This window comes from Gobio gobio, assembly GCF_949357685.1.
Source record: "Gobio gobio genome assembly, chromosome: 1".
NCBI classification, from domain to species: domain Eukaryota; kingdom Metazoa; phylum Chordata; class Actinopteri; order Cypriniformes; family Gobionidae; genus Gobio; species Gobio gobio.
The window spans coordinates 48,763,078-48,783,392 of record NC_137097.1 but is presented as its reverse complement, the minus strand read 5'-3'; the positions used below and the strand labels follow the sequence as shown (position 1 = coordinate 48,783,392).

The window sequence follows — 20,315 nt, the reverse complement described above, 5'->3', positions numbered from 1 at the left end:
GTATGAAGTAAAAAGTACATTTTGGTTTTCAAGATGTTTTTGTGTAAAAATCCCAGAAGTTTGGTGGCCTATAAACGACAGGCCAGAGTGGCCACAGAGCTTTGGTTCATGAGCAAGATGGATTCGTAACCTGCAGTCTCACGACGGCTCCTGCGCAGCATGTCTATGAACCAAAGAGGCCAGTTCTCCTCACATTGATCTGCTTGATCCAAGCTCAGCTTTAAGTGGATTGACAGTATTTCAAAAAATCTGCCTCAATGCCTGTAGCCCCGACCCCCACCCTCACCCCAGCCCTGAAATGTTCAAGCTTACAAAAACTGCAGGGCTACAATCCCTGATAACAAACTGCATGGAGACTTTGAAATCTCGAAAGGTGACGTTTCGATGCAGACCTTGTGAATTATGTCCTTTTTTCATACATATGCTACAGAAAACGAGTGCTACTGTACAGACCTGTGAAACCCACACAAAAAATATTGTTTACTCTGTATCATCGTAACTTTCATGAATTATTTGAGTATGAATTTACAAGCAATTTACAAGTGTCTTATATTCAAAATAGTTGCTAAGTCTTTGAGGAATTTAAAAAAGCTCCATTCTTACAGCAAACCATAGATTATAGAGAAAATCAAGAAGACGTCATATCTTTGGAGGGATAGCAGACCCGAAAAGAGAAGACCCGACTTTTTTCTCTCTCTCTCTTTTTACAGGTTAAATCTGACTATATGTGACAGGTAAGAGACAGAAAGCATAGCTGGTGATGTTTTCACCTGCTATCGAGGAAGAGCAAGGATATTTACCTCGCCTTGAAAAGGATATGAAATCAATGCAGATGTGGCTCTGTGATTAATCATAGAGGCTAATACCTTGCTTATTTCCCCAAAACAGCAGCTCTGCAATATGAATGATCATTTTCTTTCCATATATATGCTATATTTGCACCCTGTTACAAATAATTTGTGATCATAACACCATAACAAAAACATAGAAAGAGTTACAATTGAGTTGCATGCCATTATTATAATTCATGTTCATGTAATCAAAATACATTTTCCTTAAAGACTGGGGTTATTACAAGGGTGAAAAAATAACTGAAAAACAAGTTGCAAAGAGTAAAAACTATGTATGGCATATATGATTACAAGACCTTGATATTTTACATGTGCATACGCACATTAGCTTCTTAAAGCAGCACTTCATATGATGAATATGTTCATGATTGTGATGTGATGACATATTCAAGATAAGTGTACAGTGAATTATGTCACATTATCGGGGAAGTTCAAAGAAAGCAAGTCTGATATGAGAGTGGAAGCTGCTACAGCAGTCATATAACACGGTTATGTCGATACACATCCTGTTTTCCAACAAACGTTGAAATCGTAAACATAAAGCTCGTTTCGAAGATGGCTGAAAGATCCCCTCTCTATTGTTCCCATAAATGCGACTGCAATGGAAGTCCTTGGACAACCATAGCGGAGTGGAGGGAAACATGCCAAAACGCAACGTGAATGTGCCTTTTGGTGGTACAGAGAAAATGTTACACAAAATGACACAGAACCATCCTGAGGTATTTGATCTAATACACAATTTGGCTATGTGTTCTGATTCACATTGCATGGAGTTCATTGAGTGTGTTCGTACAGTATAAAGTTTAGTAATAGGTCTGCAGAACAAAGGTCTTGCGTGGTCGTCCTCAATGCGAATAGCGTGTTGACCGTGTTTACGGACTGCAACAGAAAACCAATGCTCTAGTTCAGACTTCAAGCTCTGCACACGGCCCTCGTTACATTAAATGAGTGGATTGTGACAGCGAAGCGAGGCTCTGCCGAACTACAGTAAACAACAGTCTTCGAGAGGTGATGCTCTGATTCGGTTTCACAGTGTACAGCGACGGGATGAAAGTATTGAACAAAATTAATGCATGACAAACTTCCATCGCAAAAACTTCCCCACAATCTTGAAATGGAGGATCAACACAATATTCCCAGTCGAACAACCTACATACAGGTCAAGTTTTCATTGCACAGATGACCACCTCAGCTATCGAACGAAATCACCTTAATGTAAGTATATCTTCAAAAGAAATAAGACAAGAAAAGAAACACACATGCAAAATAAATCTATTCCTGACAGTAGTATAGAAGTTCTGTTTATAAAGCAGAGGTGGGCAGTTAACTAATGATTATTGTGCTACCAAATAAGATAGAGAAGAGTCTAAATTCTAAATAGGGATTAGAATGCCAAAAATCCCAAGTCTATAGTAATAAAAGCAAAAATGCAATTGCCGAGTGCCATGAATGAAATACCCTTGCTTGCCTTAAGTTCAGGAACTATTCCAGCCACAGTCTGTCTGATACAGGTACGATCTTGTCACATGCAATGTGGGGCCAAGTACCTGAAACCCCACCCTAAGATCTGCTTCGGTCCACCATGGCTTCGGTTCGGACTTCGAAGCAGTACATCTGTCCTAGCACTCAGCGTTTTGAGTACACAATAGCACTAGGCCAAGTGTAGGGGATAATTAACAACTTCCATGCTGGACCACATTTCATTGGCTTACGCCCAGAAGGCATCTTAAAATGCTGAAAACCTTTGGAAATCGCTCGTATAAGATGAGCGATATCTCGGGTACTTTATAGATGTAGGTGACTGTGGCATTCTAAGTGAGTAAATAGTTCAACTACACAAAAAAGCATTAAACATCTGACTCGAGACTAGGTATTTTCTTATACACTCGTCTATTGCTAAACTGCGAAGAGTTGAGAACCCGGGGAGCTGAGTATGCACTAGTCTTGTTGGCTACATAAGGCATTACATGCTCTGAAATGTACATGTCATTGGGTATTCGACCATCCCTGGAAGAGTATGAAGTGGTGGACTTCACGGAGGACCTCAGATTGTTTTCGTTCCTGGTTTTGATTGGAGCCAACTGTTTGTAAATATCTGAGGAGCTCCTGCCGTGGACCAGACGAGTGTCGTCCCGTATGGATTGCATGAAGGGGTTGTCCGAGGGGTGATCGGGGTAAAGTGACTTACTACGCTTGCTCTCCTCCAGGTTTCGGTTAAAGAGCATGGACCTGCTGCCAAACAGTTTGTCAGCCTTGATGTTAAACATGTTTGCATAAGGGCTGTCTTCCAGGAAGCGGTCCTTCTCCTTTAGGCTGACGCTCCGCGCCGGCCGGTTCAGGTCAATCTCTTTGGGCTTCTCGAGCATGATATTGTCAAAGGAGTGCTGACGGCTGAGCCTCAGTCTGTTCCTCCTCTGTACGTGTGGCCCGTCCGTCTGAGGCCAGTAGTGACTGAACATGTCATCGTGGTGCATGCTAGGGCTGATCATGGCCTCCTGCAGCATCTGGTCCTCACTAATGTCATACAGGTTGCCCATGTGGATGCACGCCTCGCACCGGTTATATGGCGAGCGTACAGCAGCATACGGCCCCGTGGTGTAGTTGGGCACCTTGGAAAGACAGCTCCGGCAATGAGTCTGTTTAAACCGGTCGTTGCTTTCTTGCGGACTGACGTTCTTCTCCTTCAAGCTGTAGTGTTTGTTGTAGACGTTGTCAGGCAGGAGGTCAGATTCACTTTGATGCAGGGGGCTGCTGTTGAGATGGATGATGGGCTGGTCGCATTTCCTGTAATTGTCGTTGTGGTCTGAGTAAATTTCACCAAAATCCAAATCGTCGGTTGTAAGGCCTCTGCCTTCCCTGTAGTGTTGTGGGTCTGAGTGCAGACTCAGCTCCCGGTCAGAGTCTATGGTGTAGATTTTCTCCCGGCCCGTTCCGCCCTGCTTATTTTTTAAGTAGGACAGCTCTACTTCGCTGCAATCCCTAGGGTATTTTGACGTCATCGATCTTTTTTTTAAGTTATCCTTGGGCTTCAGGTGCTTGTTATTGTCTGGATCCTTGTAGGAGGTGGCCCTGCTTGAGCAGTCAGAGATATCAGAGTGTGCAGCATCTTCTGGCAGGTACCTCTGACTCTTCATGGACAAACGGGGGTCTAGGGTATCAGGCCCCTGAGTTTGACGCAAAGTATCCACAGATTTCTTCCACAGAGCTCGGGGTTTCGCATTGGTCTGTGCTGTGTCTGCGCTCACTGCCACCTCTACAGTATTAGGGTTTGATTCATTGAGGGTGAGGGGATGCTGACCCTGGAAGATGTAGTTGTTCAGATGGTCCTTATGACGGTTGGACAGATATGCCTGCAAGTCGCTAGAGTCCCCGTAGATATCCTTTTGGGCATAGCTGCGATTGTCAGTGTAGATGAAGTTCCCTTTCTCCGCCATCATGTCCATGATCATAGGACTTGCTGAATGCATGAACTCGCCAGCACGTTTAGGAGAGTTGATCCTGGAGCCGCTGAGATTGGTCATATTAGTCATCTGCTTGGCGGACTTGATAAGCTTAAGCATGTTGGACTGTGGACTGAAGTCCAGGTCAGATGACTTTTTTTTCATGTCGATATGGACACCATGAATGCAACTCCATATACCCTATGGAAAAAAGAGTGAATTAAGCTCAATATTCATGCACTGGTGTCTATGAATAATGTGACATTCAGTTCTTCTTACTTTATTACAAGACCCCAATATCTGATTTTACTGCAGAGATAAAGGCAGTGACAAAGATGTCTTCAAATGTAAAAATAAATTGCTGGGAGGGGGGCACATTTCCTATAAAAATTATCATGTTCTCTCACTAGCTCTATGAATCTCTTTTCACCAGTAAACATTCTATCAGTTATGCTTGGGTTCCTCAACAACAGCATTTCATTACCTTAAAGATGTTCATCAGAGGCACCATATTCTCACACTGACAGTATGTACACAAACTCATCAGGGATCTAAACTAAACAAAGACATACTGAGCTTTTGGCGGTGCTAGAAATCATGCTGTCAAAACAGACTGCTGCATTGCCATTTTAAGCTTCCTGGCCATGGAACGAGTGGTCGAATATTTCTGACAAACCTTTTCTTTCAAACGCTGGCCATGTCAGGGTAAACACTGAGCTCTCCAATTTAATTTCTGCTATCCAATTCAACAGTGGGTTCGCAACCCCTAGGGGGTCAACTGCAGTAATTATTGCCAATTATTGCTTGATCTCAAAATAATTTGTGAAACATATTTTTTATTGTCCCTCCCACATTAAAATTTACTAGGTGAAGTTAAAAAGTACAAATATGACATAAAATTATTATTATTATTAAATATATTGTCTTAAGATAACATTAAAACATTTTATTGACTTCAAAAAGACTGAATAAAAGCCTTACCCTGCTGATGGAGAAGAGAAGGCCGGGTGTGCCTGAGCAGACGCCAGTGAAGCAGTATCTGAGTCTCCAGTAGAACAGGTGCTCCCAGACAAAGGTAATGAGGCTGAGACCCATTGCGGTTGCCAGCATGTAGAACACTCCAGCCATGTTGTCCACATCCAGCTGGCTGCTCATTACCTCGTTCTTCTCATTGTGGCAGATCCCAGTCAGCCACTGAGCCTCCAACTCCTCCATCTCACCTGTGGAGAGATACACATGCCCAGGCCCACGTCATCAATCAGCTATGTCTCCCATTTCATGTACACCTCAGTGGGCCACACTGCTACCGTCCACAGGCATATCTTCCTGTTCCAGAACTCCCCATGTGCTAAAATGTCAAAGCGAGGATCAATACAATTATACACTCAAGCTTTAGCCATATGTTAGCACCATCTGAGACTTTTTTCTCTTTCTCTACAAGGTGCAGCTGCCAGGAGGATAATTCTGTCTGATAATTTTTCATGCACTGCATATAGCACTAATGTGAAACATAGCATACACTATGGAGTGAGGGAAATACTGCAGATGTCTATGAAGGAATAAATCTGAAGTAAAAGGAGGCTAAATAATGTGACAGATGGACATCGCCGCATAAAAACAACACATTCTAATTCTGGCTTTACTACACTGCATAAAAACTCTTTAGGGCAGACATTTACATTTATTAATTTAGCAGAAGCTTTTATCCAAAGTGACTTACAAATCAGGAACAGATATATTTTCAACACAGGTAGAGACAGCACCACATATAAATAAAAATGTTATAAAACCATGCACATGAATTATGAGTAGACACAAAATGTGTCAATGTTTTCTGGGGGGTAAAACTGCATTAAAAAAAAGGATGTATGTCCTATTTTTCACCTTTTTTATGACTGTGATATAATTAATCACAGTTTTTGTACCTAACACCAAAACTTGTAATCATAAATATATTTACACACCGGATCCACAAATTATGAACAGAATTAGGTGTAATTATTTAATAAACACGTTTAAAGTATAACAATTGTAATAATTAAAAATAATATTTTTCCCCACAAATATCCACTGAATTATAATACAATTTAATAATTAAAAGTTATTTAATTAAATATTTTGTTTTATTATTATGGCTGCTCATTGGGCATATGCAGACCTTCCAGGCCATAACCTAAGAAGGTGTGATTCACTACCTGTATATGGGCCAGATTTACTAAACAGGGCAAATTAGTGTGAAAGCACAATTCCATAAATTTGCTGATGGGGGCCGACAGTTCTGCGCATGATCTACTGACGACGTGCAAATGAAAGAACTTTTCCATAATGACCAGCACAATCTAGCCGTAAGCGTCTTGGGGGGTTTTTTTGGGCTGTAAATAATAGCGCAAAACACCAGTAAACTGATGAGCGCAAATCTTTGTAAATACTCTCCTCCCATAAATTTTGCGCCTGAAAGGGAAACTCCTACAAATACATATAAAATAAGGTCAGCCACAAAAATAACCCTGTCTATGCCTTTTCAGCGCTAATTTATTACAACGTGTCTTTAGTAAATCATGACAGTAGTTTTTTAACACCAAAATAGGGTTTGCGCTGGCGCAAGCTGATAGTAAATCTGGCCCTATGTCTTTTAAAATACGTGTGTATTTAATAAGAATTTACATCCTTACAGTTCTATGTTGGGGACTCCATGGAAAGGTCAATAGTGCTTGTACCACTGTGAACTTGTGGGATTATTTGGCTCTCAAGCTGTCCATTCTAACAAGCACAGTATTCTGGACTGCTGCCAGGCATGCAGGCACTTACCATCTCCAATAATAGCGAGAATGGCCAGATCGACTGGGCGCTTCCAAAGCGACCCTTTCTGTAGGGCGATGCCGTAGCCAGTGGTAGCAAAGATGTAGCCACTGCCAATGGTCACTAGTTTACAGCCCTCATCCCTACCGGCCATGTAGTTCAGCACAGCTGCGTCATATATGAAGGCATCAAGTTTGCTGGTGAAAGGAAAGAGCAAAGATATTATTCAGATGGCAAATAGAGAGGTTAAATGTTCTGAGTCATTCTCATGCCTTAACACCACTGTCATTCCACACAGCATTGAATGAATCATAACACATTTTAACTTTATAGCAATGATGTAGACACCGAGTCACGAGTTTAAGGTGAGAGACAGCACTGGGTGTGATCACACCACAAGCAATGGAGAGAAAAACAGAGCAATAAAAGCTATTTGATTGACTTTGGCCTTATTTATTTATTTATTTTATGCCAGGTGTTGTCAAACTGGTGTCTGTAAGAAAAAAATGTGAGAGAAAGAAAAATACAAAATGCATTTCAACAGTAAGAAATAAAAACCAAGGCTGCACACTTTCCAGTGTTTTCATCACTTTTACATACTTTTTCATTGCTTATTTATATTAGCCTACATCTTCCATCTTGCCGTTTTTGCTTGTTCACTGGGGCACTGAGGCAAAATTCTCTGTAATGTTCATTTGGAATAATATTTGTTGTAAAATGTGCAATAAATTGGAATTGAAAATATAACCCTCTTAAACTGTGTAGAACAAATGATATGTATCAACTTATTATACTGTAAATATCTAAATATTTTAGTTCACACATATATATCAATCACCTCTGAGTTGTAGAAATATGGCAAATGTGGAATTTGTTAGCCAGTCCCCTGTACATACAGGTATATAAGATGAACTCATTCAGATTTTTGCATTGGAGTCAAGTGGTTGCGCACAGTGATTACTCTCTTCCAATTGCTTCACAAAGAGCATTTTCCTGATCTAAAAAATTGTTCCCCCTCTGGGGTGGTCGCTCACACTACATCGGATTCAGAGTTCATGGCCATGCTTGTCCGGGCTGACATTGGCATCAGACTTGAGTGGAACCCTCCAGCTTTTCTTGAATGCTGGCGGTTGGATTATTGGTTCCTGGGTGCAGCGTGCAGTTAACAGCCGCGTTCCGCCACAATTCCTTTCTTCCCAGAAGTGCATGAGGAAGTGCAGAAGTCATGGAAGGCACCTTTTACTGCCCGAAGCTGCTTTGCAGCCTCCTCCACTCTCACTACCCTCGATGGTTTTCCTCAGATGGAGCATGCAATTGTGGTGCACTTACTGCCACCGATATATGATAAAAGAGCAGTCAGCCTCTGTGCCATACCGGGCATGGTTTGCTAGTAAGCCACACTCTGCTTTCTCACTCCCAGCCCCCCTTCTTTTGCCACAAGCCGGGAGTTCATGCTTCGAGAATATGCTGCTTCCTCACACCTCCCTAACCAGTCACTCGCGAGAACCATGGAGCCAGGTAAGAGACACACTACACTCACTGCCTCTACTTTGGGACGCTATGCTTCACGGATTAGGCCCCAGCGTTCCTCGCTGCCTCCCACTTCGGGTACAGCAGTTGTCCCTTTGGTGCCGCTCACACGGAGCTTGGGAGCCTGGCTAAAGCTTCCTAGCACTTCCTGCTGGCTCATTCGGACAATCAGACTAGGGCACGTGATTCAGTTCACCAGACATCCCTCCAAGTTCAGTGGTGTCTGGTTTACCTCGGTGGAAGGCAAAGATGTCCCTGTCCTGCTTGCGAAAATTGCTGTCCAGCTGGCCAGGGAATAGAGCCTATCCCGCCAGCCGAGATGAATTCAGGGTTTTACAGCCTGTACTTCATCATAACCAAGAAAAGGTGGTGTGTTACGAACGATCTTGCAAGTCTTAAACCGGGCCCTTCACAATCTTTCACTTTATGAATTATCTCGACAACTGGCTCATTCTTTTATGCGATCACAGGGACCTGGTGCTCAGGCACCTCAGCCATCTGGGGCTTCTGGTCAACTGAAGACACTTTTCTCGGTATGGAGTCAATATTGTGGCGCACCTCAACAATGAGCATGTGCAGTTGGTGCTGAACTGTCTGTATGCATTCAGGGGAAAGATAGCGGTTCCACTGAAACAATTTAAGAGGCTTCTGGGGCATATGGCATCCGCAGCCACAGTAACGCTGCTCTGAATAATGCATATGAGACTGCTTCAGCACTGGCTACATGGCACACTCCCGAGATGGGCATAGCGCCACGGCACACTCCGTGTGACCATCACACCGATCTGTCATCGAACATTCAGCCCTGTCTTTCTACGGGCCAGAGTGCCCTTAGAACAAGTGTCCAGGTATCCAGGTCTGTCAGTACAACAGATGCCTCCAGAATCGGCTGGGGTGCTGTGTGCAACAGGCAAGCAGCTTTGGGCTCCTGGACGGGACCACCACTGCAGTAGCATACCAATTGCCTAGAGTTGCTGGCAAGTGCTACTCACCCTGCACATGTTTCGACTGTTGCTTCAGGGCAAGCAAGTGTTGATCAACCGCCAAGGTGAGGTACACTCACATCAAATGTCACAACTTGCCTGCCATCTCCTCCTCTGGAGTCAGCACCTCAGGTCACTTCACGCCATTTACATTCTGAGCAAGCTCAATTGTATGGCCGACGTGCTCTCACGACAGCTCATGCTTCCCGGGAGAATAGAGACTCCCCACGTGGTCCAGATGATCTGGAGTCGATTCAGGGATGCACAGGTAGACCTGTTCGCCTCCCAGGAGTCCTCCCAATGCCCTTTTACTCCCTGAACGAGGCACCCCTCATCACAGATGTGTTGGCACACAGCTAGCCCCAGGGCTTATACAAACACGTGTTCCCTCCAGTGAGCTTGCTTGCACACTGTGCAAGGTCACCTGGATTGAGTTTCCTCCGAGCATCCTTCAGCAGTCAGAAACAGTGGAGGTGTCTGAAGCCAGGCTTAATACTCGAGTTGCATGCCTGTTGGCCAGCCATTCTACTGGGCTAGATGCCCCATATGTTGTGGTTCCCTCTTGGTAATCCCATTTGTGTATTTTTCCATGGTAGTTTTATTTTTCCCTGTCAGTAAACCCGTGTCTTTCTCTGGCCAGTTTCTGCTCTGCCCCTTCACTGCATCTGTAGTAGTTCCATCCCTATCTAGGCAGGACCTTTCTATATGTAGCACTGCCCCACAGGTCAGTCCATATGTGTATTTCCACATGCTCCTCCCTATGGGTAGGATGTGGCCTCCATACACTTCATGAAAAGAGGTGTATACGGACCAGTAGCTAGTAAACACAGCAGAATTTCAGACATATCCGAGAGTATTACTGATCAGATATGGGAAATACCATGATCCGTATACTGCCGAAAATGTACCAATTTGGATGTATTTTACTGAGGTATTCTTCCATGCAACAGCCAGGTGAGACACAGGGCCCATGACCGATCTAAAGTATCCAGATAGAAATTTGTTGTCCATTCTCAATGGGAAAGTGCAGAAGTAACATCGCTCTGCAACATTGCTCAAAAAAGTTGCCCTGTGTATCATCACCTTTGCAGCAAAGTAACAGGTTACATTTAAAATATATATCCCTCCAAAAACCTTACAGGTGAGTGATTTGATTGGTTGCAGGCCAGGTGAGCAGATAGAAAAAAAGAAATACTTTAACCAATAATTGATTGTTTGTCTTTATTAGGGAATAATAGTAAATAGTATCTAAAACAGAAAAAAAATGAAAACAACAATTTCAACAGAAAACAGCATTTAAAAATACAACATCTACTTTGAATGAAAGATTTTAAACAAAGGCAGTGAATAACATGAGATGATGTGTCCCAGCAGACTCCAGTCCTCACTGTAGCTGCAGAATCTCACATCAACAACATCTTACATTAAAATCCACCATTTCTGTCCTTCACAGTGCTCTTTCTGTGTTTGTCTCTGTTGACCTTGTTTCCAGCAACTGCAAAATAACAGTAATGTAAGCACTGACAATACTCACTACAGGCTAATAGCCTATTTAAAAAGAGTTACATTATGCCAATTTCAAAACTTACTGTTGTGTCTCTCTTTGGCTTTTTTGCCACAACCTTGTTTGAGTGTTTCAGCTAGGCCTTTCCGGAATGAAATTATGAATACTTCTTCATAGCCTCATTATGAATTTGTAGCATACCTGAAAGGCATAAAATATGTTTAGTAATAGAAAATATTTATTTGGATAGGTAAAACAATACAAAAATGGATATTAAAAGATTGCAACAACCTTCTTAACTTCTGTCACTGTTTATTATCTCAGAAGATGAGTTGACCCAGTCTTGTGTGTAGAAAACTGTGGAAAAGAGGAACATAATCTGAGAAAAAAATACAGTAAAATATATAGTTTTGACATTAAATATATTAGTTTTAGACAATATAGATAATCAGTCTTACCTGGTTTGTGCATAATGTTGACGTGGATACTTCTCAGAACTATGCAGGCACAGTGTTTCAGTCTGTAGCTGTTGGTGAGTTTGAAACAGCTCCTCAAGAAGTGTGACCGACCAGAGATCAGTTAAAACACAAAAGTCTTTACAACAGGGGTTGGTGTGTGTGTGTGTGTGTGTGTATGTGCGTGTGGTGAGGTGAGGAGGGGATTACATTTACATTTACATTTATGCATTTGGCAGACGCTTTTATCATTCATTTAGCATTCAAGGAACACATTTTACTTTTTTTTTTTTTTTTTTGTCAATTCTTGCTTTCCCTGGGAATCGAACCCATGACCTTGGCGTTGCTAGCGCCATGCTATATTGTTTGAGCTATAGGAAAGCTATATTTGGGGGGATTGTTTATGAAGAGTTAGATATATAGGACACCAGGAGTGTTTGACTGTTTTTACACAAAATATTTCTCATGGGAGATATATTTTGAAAGCATGATTGTTTATGTATATGTAGTTTATAATTATTCATCTATAAATACTCTTTTGACTAAACATAACTATTGAACAGTTCCACTTTTATTTCCCAGGAAAAGACACACATGTCATAACACACATGGACTTTTGGGGGGGAATTAATCACTATTTGTAGAGATAGAGCTAGAGAAACGACTTCTCCCCATATACCAGTAAAGGATCAGGTCTTAATTTCTGTGAAATAATATGGAAAGAAGAACGAAGATGAGGAGAAAGGATGCCTTCAAATTATCATAATTATCATTACATAGATAGTGTTCTATAATGGCTCTGTGTAAAAAAATATAAAGCTAGCTATATTAGAGTGCAATAGTGTTAAGACTGTGTTGAGGCTGTTTTGTGAAACTTCCCTGACTCCCTCCATCTGAGAACACAGCAAGCACCTTAACTGCCGGTCATTAACATATGAATGGTCTATACACCTGACAGCCATCAGTCCTCGCAGCCAGCACTGTTTCAGCTGTGTATGTTCATGAAATTTCATGGAATCCTCAGTTTTATGAATGTCTGTGTACTGAGTATCTGGAAGTATTTCTGGAAATTCAGGTATTTTCCACATACATCCAGCAAACCTAAAATTACATGGCAGTTTACCATGACCAGATATTACCAGATTTGACCTTTTTCATGCAGTGATAGCGTCTCTCTCCATTGGACTAGGCACGATTCCCCAGCATTAACAACACTGGTCATGGCCAAAAAATGGGAATAGAGAACCGATGCACTATTCCCGTGGAGTAAACATAGTGAAGGAACTAGCAGCTATGATTGTCTCCATGGTAAGCCTTGTCCTTTTCATCCTGTTGGCATCGAGGACTATTATTCTTTGGGCTTACGTGGGGCGCTGGGTAGGTTACGACTGTATGAGAGCAGTTGCCAAAAGGGCACGCTAGAGCTTGCCAGAATCTGCCACTCCAACATTCAGTGGCTACGGAGCTTTCTATACAGGGACCCCATTTGTTAGTCTTCGACATAACGCTGAACATGACTGTCAGATAGGGAATGTCTTGGTTACTGATGTAACCCTCGTTCCCTGATGGAGGGAATGGAGACGTTATGTCGCTTCGGCCACAACCCAGAACCACCCCGGTGAATGGCCGGATCCCAGTCTCGGCTCATCAGCATAAACCTGAATGAGTAGAAGCTTTCCAGCATCTTATATACCCATTATGTATGGGGGGATTGGCTTGACATGCAAATTCCACTCGCCAATTCCCCTGGCCATGATTGGGGTGATTGGGGCTCCCAAGTGAGACCCCATATGTCTTCGACATAACGTCTCTGTTCCCTCCATCAGGGAATGTGGGTTACATCAGTAAGCAAGGTGTCTGTACAGCCTGTGCTGGCATCATTACATTCATGCCCTCCAACTGTGAGCTATGTTATTTTTTATTTTATTTTTTTCAATTTTAATTAAAAATAATAACACTGGGAACAGACTGTATTATTATTTATTATCATAAACTCAACTGAACATCATGGTTTAAACACAAAAGAAACAACAACAATAAAAAAATTCACAATTTTATCATGCTAATCCCTAGATAAATAAAACCTTACTTCTAAACCAGGATGTTTGTGCTTCTTCATTAAAAAGACAAGCTCACGACAAAAATCTCCTATGAAATTGGTCTTAAACAGCAAAAACGTGACAAAACTCGCACTGTGTGCACCCGACTTTCAACCCCACCTACAAACTGACATTTGGAGCCATGTGGGCTGCTTGTCAAACTCGATCTCTCTGTTGGAAAAGCCTTTGTCTAAGACTCATTAGTCTGGTTGTCTGACATTTTAAGAATGTCAAATGTAACTCAGGGATCACGCTGACATCCAGTAGATTTGCTCAATGATTCTTTTGTAACGGTGCTGGCTGGATCTGCAGTAAGAAATTATGCGGTGTACAACCAAAGAAAATCATCGACACTTTATTAATATACTGCGAATTTATTTAATATTGTGCAACGGCACAGTGTTGCTGCAGTTTAAAGAGATAATGAAAGGTGTTTAATATCCCTTGCTGCTGATCTACTGCTCTTCTCTTTCACTGTACCCCCTAATATTCAGAAGGCAGTATTGCTTGTATTTCATGAATTACATGACGCTAAATTGTCTTAGTAAACAGTAAAATTGTCAGAAAATGAACTAGGGCCATTTGATCATTGATTTCGTCATCATCTTCAACTTTCTTGTGTTAGAACTGAGGTTTAATTCATCTAGGGATTAGCGTGATTAAAAAAAAAATATATCTTGTGTTAATGTTTATTTTGTTCTTTGACTCACAATGCTCCTTTAATTCAGCTATGACCATAATGGGGAGAAGTTTATAATTTTGATATGAGTTTATAATATTAGCATATATAATAGTTTATAATATAACATAAACAATTGTTTTTGTTAACTGAAATAAAATAAAATTGAAATATTATATGAAAAACCTAAACTTAAAAACTGAAATAAATATTTAATGATATAAACTTAAATAAATATAAACTTAAATACTAAAATTGCTAAAACTGAAATAAAATAAAATAATTACATACAAATAATAATAAATATAAGTATGCTAAAAATAACTGTTCAAAGTTATTTTTTTTAACTTGACAGCCTTGATAGTGGCCTGAAAAATGTACCTTCCATAGAAGAAACATTTATAATGACAAAGTCTTCATTTTTGGGCAAACTAATCCCTTTAATAATAGCCCTGTCAGTTTAGGGAAACACAGCCAGCATGTAAGACAGTAATATGCCAGAAAAACAATGATTCACTCGTTATTTCAACCATTCTGCTCAGACTGACAAGACAAATACATTGAGGGTGTGATATACATACCCGGTCTTCAAGCTGACTAGCGCATCGTTCACCCCGGACTGATGGTACTTCACCATGTACTGGTGCATGTCGGGGTAATTCTTTCGGATGTTTCTCTCTGTGCTGCCGTTTGGGACCGTTCCAAAGCGGAAAGGAGGGGAGTAGGAGTAGGGACTTTGAAACTACAAAGTAAAAAAACAAAATAATCAATAAAAGCACAGCAAGAAATAAAATGCTTCCATGGCAATAAATACAGACAATAAAACACTCAAACATTGAGTTTTATCACTTACACTCCAAAACATACTGCTTCCAATAAGAACCAAAAAGGGTTTTACAAGCCAAATATTTTCAAGTTCACAAAGGACTTTTCATTCTCTAGTACTTTTAAAACCTACATACAAAAACCATAATGTACAGTAACATTAAACACTTTTTTTAATCTCTAAAGAAGCAAAAGACAACTTAAAAACTACTGAAGAATCTTTATGTGCATTCAATATTGTGAAACATGTTGTATGAAACCATTATACACTAAATTAAGTTTTAAACAAATGTTTAAGAGGAGCTTGTTCATCTTATCCTGTTCAGCATAATGCAAGTATAGAACCTTTTAATTGCACATAAGGTTCTTTATAGAGGAAAAAGGGTTCTTCAGATGATTAAAATGTTCCGCACACTAAGAAAAAGGGTTCTTCTAAGAGCTGTTCATTAAAAAGATCTTTAGGGAACCCAAAATGATTCTGTAGCATTCCTGCGAAAACCCCACTTTGGAACTTTTACTTTTAAGAATGTACCATGACAATTCTTTCAGCATAATTTTCATTTAATTGATCACTAATAACTTAATAATCAGTCCAGATGAGTATTTATGGATCAGGTCGAATCTAAGTTAATGTGTGCTTGTGATAAGACCCAAACAACACAAATCTAAGCCAGGCAGCTTTGCTCAAGAATCTCTCTTCATCCATTCTGCATCACTTATAGGACCAAATAATAATATAACAGAAGCACTTTGCAGGTAGATGTGTTTGAATGTGTTTGTTTGTTGAATATTTGACCAGAGTTATGCCATTTTAATGTCTGGCTTTATGAGCAAACTGTGTCATAAGTGTACTAATTTTTAGTTATTTACTCTTACTCTTCATAACTTCTTCCTGAAGGCCCATACATGGCTTCAGCTCTCCTCTTGCCCTACTTTTTAGAGAACTGACATTGCCTGTCTTATTATACCATTAATTCTCTATTACATCCCAAACAGTGCCCTTTTTGTCTGGAACAAGTAGCTGAGGAGTTCTTCTCGAGCCAGTCTACACCTGCTGCTCCCCCTGTACTTGACTCAGTATGGTTATTTATTTTCACTGGGTAGCCATGACAACACTTAAATAACACAGTTGCTGAATGGACAAAGTGAATAAGGAAAATACACATTCATACATACACTACTATCTGTTGTACAAAAGCCCAATGCTCTGTATTCTGTGGATGAAATTTTGCATCACAACACTTTACACCTTTCACAAATGCTGAGCTTACAGCAAAACACCAACAAAAAGTCCCATGACAGCTGAACAAGACAAATGATTCTAATTTAATGGAGCTCACCACTACATAAGAGAGTTCACAATCTATGTCAAAGAGCTTTGGGCTTTGTTTTATGTTTTATGTTTTATTGAAGATTATTCTTTTCAAACAGGATATTTTTTACCTGCCAGAATTGTTTTACACTGGGCACGTTTGTCGTAGTCCGCGTCAGAGCGCGATTGTTCCCGTCGGTGCTACGCTCGAATACACTGCAGGCTTACTCTTGCTTGTATAAAGGTAAATCCTCAACACTATCATCCCTTACATGTGTTTTATTGAACTAAATACATCGTCATCTGATAAAAAAGCATGCAGAGTTTACATTTCTTTCACACCCGAGTCCGTGTTGCTTTCACATTCACGTGAATCACGGCACAGTTCGAGCACATTTGCGCAACCGAACTCAGACAACCTCCTTCAGGCAGTCACGAATTTGGTACCCCTGAGCTCAGCTCACCAGGGTCCGCATGACAGCTTTCACATTACCAATTTTTCATGTGAACATTTACACATGATATAGGCCTAGAGTATCATGCAATAAAACATGTCATGAGTAACGAGGGTGATACTGATCTTATACAACAGTTTAATAAAACACATAAGTAAGTTAATATTGTGTTGTTTTTAGATAAAAAAATGTAATCGCTTGACAGCCCTAATTATATTATATTATATTATTAATGGCACTGGGCAATTGGCCATCCTTATTGTTCTGTTTTAGGTTTTTTTCCTCCACATACTAATTCTGCAATGTAATGTCCTTTTTAAAATGTCCAAGCATCCAAATTAATTTAAAAAAAGGCAGCCATGCGGCAGGATTATCTTGAAAGATTCTTGTGCTTTCTCTGCCCTGATACTAATCAGTTGTGAAGTCTTTGTTTTCATGTAAAGGAGGAACACTCGTTAGTCTTGGATACGAGCCTTATGAACAAAACATCCAGCGGTCAACATAACTTCAAGTCTGCAAAGTAAACACTCTAGACTGCAGTTAATACCCAGCAGAGACTGCAACGTCTTACCAAAGGTCAAAGTACTTTGTTGTGCTATTACAGGATCGAAACCACTGTGCTGCCATCAGTGGCATAGCTTTCATTAGATCTTTGGGAGACACACACACTTGCCACAAGACCCATCAAATGAATATCCTTACATGACTTGAAAGGAACGTGAATAATATTAAATGGTTTTCTTGAAAAAAATCTATATATTATAACAGTGATAAATATTTATATATAATGGGTTTGGTGTCTGTAAGATTTTGATATGCTCACCAATCACCAATGATGCATTTATTTGATCAAAAAATACAGTAAAAAACAGCAATACTGTGAAATATTATTACAATTTAAAATAACTGTTCCCTTTCAGTCGGTCACGTTCGACGTACATCGGAACTGACCGACGAATTGGGATCTGTCTTCAGAGACCAGTCTACTTCGAGTGTATTAGAAACGAGCCAATTGTATTGGCATGCGGTCCACGCACCGCCCCGCACCGCGGGTATAAATACGGAAGTGGAGTACCGCATATTGCTTTTAACTTCGGAGCCGAACGGTTTGCTGTATCAAGCTGTTTCTGCGAAGAGTGTTTAAACGAGTCTCGAGGAGGATCGCTCTCTTACCTGGGTGCTGGTGTGACGGCGCGAGTCAGCGAGCGGCCGCTGCAACATACACTTGTTCCTGTGTTGGTTGGCTGGGCGTTTCCGTTCTTGAGTGCTCACACGCAGGCTTGCAATCGGACTGCTGTGAGCCGCGGTCATCTCCCTGAGTGCTTCAGCACTTCTAAAAGAGCATTTCCTTCTAAAAAGAGCAACACGGTTTGACCCTGCGTCTTTTTCAAGATGTCATTCAAACCGTGTTTCTGGATGCGGTTGTTTCCTGTCCTCATTTGACAGCCACGATCTCTTTCGCATATAAACATGTGAGATTGCGTTCGTGGGTGATCCGCGTTCTGGCGTCTGGCGTCGGCTGACAGCAGGGGTTGCAACCCAGCGCGTCACTCGGTCCTCTGGTGCGCGGTCGAGACTGTGATACCTCAAACGGGGTTGAGTCCCATTGCTTATTCCCCGATCTAGTTTCTTTTCTGGTGTTCAGTGTGCCGTGTGCCGTCAAGTCGGACGGCCACTCCCATTGTCCCACATGCCTGCTGGTAGCTTACGGATGGGATTGCTGGTCCTTTTTTGAAAAAAGGGGGGACCTAGCGTTTCATTTGGGGCTCTGGCGGAGGACAGATGTCAATTGCTGCATCGGAGAGAGGGCTGTTATGCGCTGGAAATGATAATGCTGAGTTTCCCACTATAATAGTGTGCTCATGCTGAATCAGATTCAGAGTTGATAGCCATGCTTTCTGGGGTGGCTGCCCGGATGTGCATTGGAAAAACTTAGCAGTGTGGAACTATTTGGTGCCAAAATATGGAACGCCAAAAGGGCCATAATGTTTAAGTTTTTTCCCTCTCTCACTGCCCTCTGTCCTGCATGCACGAGGGTAGTCCCGACCCAGGGGTTATGCAGGAACTGCGTGTTGTGATGGACCTCGCCCTCCGGGTGACGGAAGTCACTGCACGCTCCCTGGGTCAGGCGATGTCCACACTAGTGGTCCAGAAAGCTGGGGCTAACCTGGCAGATATGCGTGAGCCCGACAAAGTTCGGTTCCTCAACGCCCCTGTCTGTCAGGCTGGCCTCTTTGGCGACGTCATCGAGAACTGTGCCCAGCAGTTCTTGGTGGCCCAGAAGCAGATGGAGGTAAAAAAAAAAAAAAAAACTTCCTGCCATGACGACCAGCTGCTGCCTCCACCCAGTCGTCGTCTGCAGCACCTCCATCTGCTTGTCGCCGAGGGTGTCTCCCTGCGTCCGCCTCCGCCCCTGCTAAGCCAAGCAGCAGCCTCCACCCAGGTAGCAGGTGGCCGGGCGCAAGGGAGGCGCCCAACCCATCCAGGGTCCCGCAAAGTCCGCTGACAAGCACAAGGGCAAGCGGCCCTGAAACGGGCAGCCCAGCAAGAGGGGAACTGCTCAGGGAGTCGGTGTCCGCACCCCTCCCTCCCCCGGAGGAGGACCGGGGGGAGAATATATTTTTCGTTTCGGTCCTGCCGCTGGCTCTCCGGAGTCCAGCGGTACCCACGTTCTCAGAGCAGTTTCCTTTGTCCCTGGGCCCAGAGAGGCTCAAGCCGGCTGTGTGCGACGCCCCCGGGCCTTGCCACTCCTGGCTTTCCCTCTCTTCTTCGCCAGGGGGCGGTGTGAGGCTAGAGGACGCCCCCGGGCCTTCTCTCCCACACACTGCCCCACCCTGGAACGATCAGACACCACTCCGGGTCGCCTCCGGGCCGTCCGGGTTGGGTCTGAACGTTCCACCTCGCTGCCCCACCCCGGGTACGTCTATAGTGCCGTTGATCTCGCTTGCAGGGCTTCTGGGGGCCTGGCTAGAGCCCCCAGACCGTCTCGCTGGCTCATCCGTACTATCAGACTCGGCTACGTGAGTCAGTTCGCGTACCGGCCTCCCAAGTACAGGGGCATCCTCTTCACCTCCGTGCGGAGCAGCGATGCCCATGTCTTGCAGTCAGAGATCGATGTCCTACTGGCGAAGGACGCGGTCGAGCCGGTTCCTCCAGCCGATATGAAGTCAGGGTTCTACAGCCCCTACTTCATTGTACCCAAGAAAGGCGTGGGTTACGGCCAATCTTGGACCTGCGTGTTCTGAATCGGGCCCTGCACAAGCTTCCGTTCAGAATGCTAACGCAGAAACGCATTTTCGAATGCATCCATCCCCAAGATTGGTTTGCAGTGATCGACCTGAAGGACGCGTACTTTCATGTCTCTATTCTCCCTCGACACAGAC

General features: G+C 42.5%; 1 protein-coding gene across 1 annotated transcript in view; it reads right to left on the bottom strand.

Annotated features, from left to right (window-relative positions):
• Positions 1-996: 996 nt before the first annotated feature.
• grin2aa (glutamate receptor, ionotropic, N-methyl D-aspartate 2A, a) overlaps positions 997-20,315 on the bottom strand; it is a gene marked incomplete at its 5' end in the record, with an annotated part of 173,218 nt that continues 153,899 nt past the window's right edge. The window contains 4 exons of the mRNA XM_079810610.1: positions 997-4,492; positions 5,273-5,511; positions 7,100-7,287; positions 14,922-15,082. Of these exons, the coding sequence (XP_079666736.1) occupies positions 2,699-4,492; positions 5,273-5,511; positions 7,100-7,287; positions 14,922-15,082 (2,382 nt within the window). The 3' untranslated portion in view covers positions 997-2,698. The remainder of the gene's footprint in view (positions 4,493-5,272; positions 5,512-7,099; positions 7,288-14,921; positions 15,083-20,315) is intronic.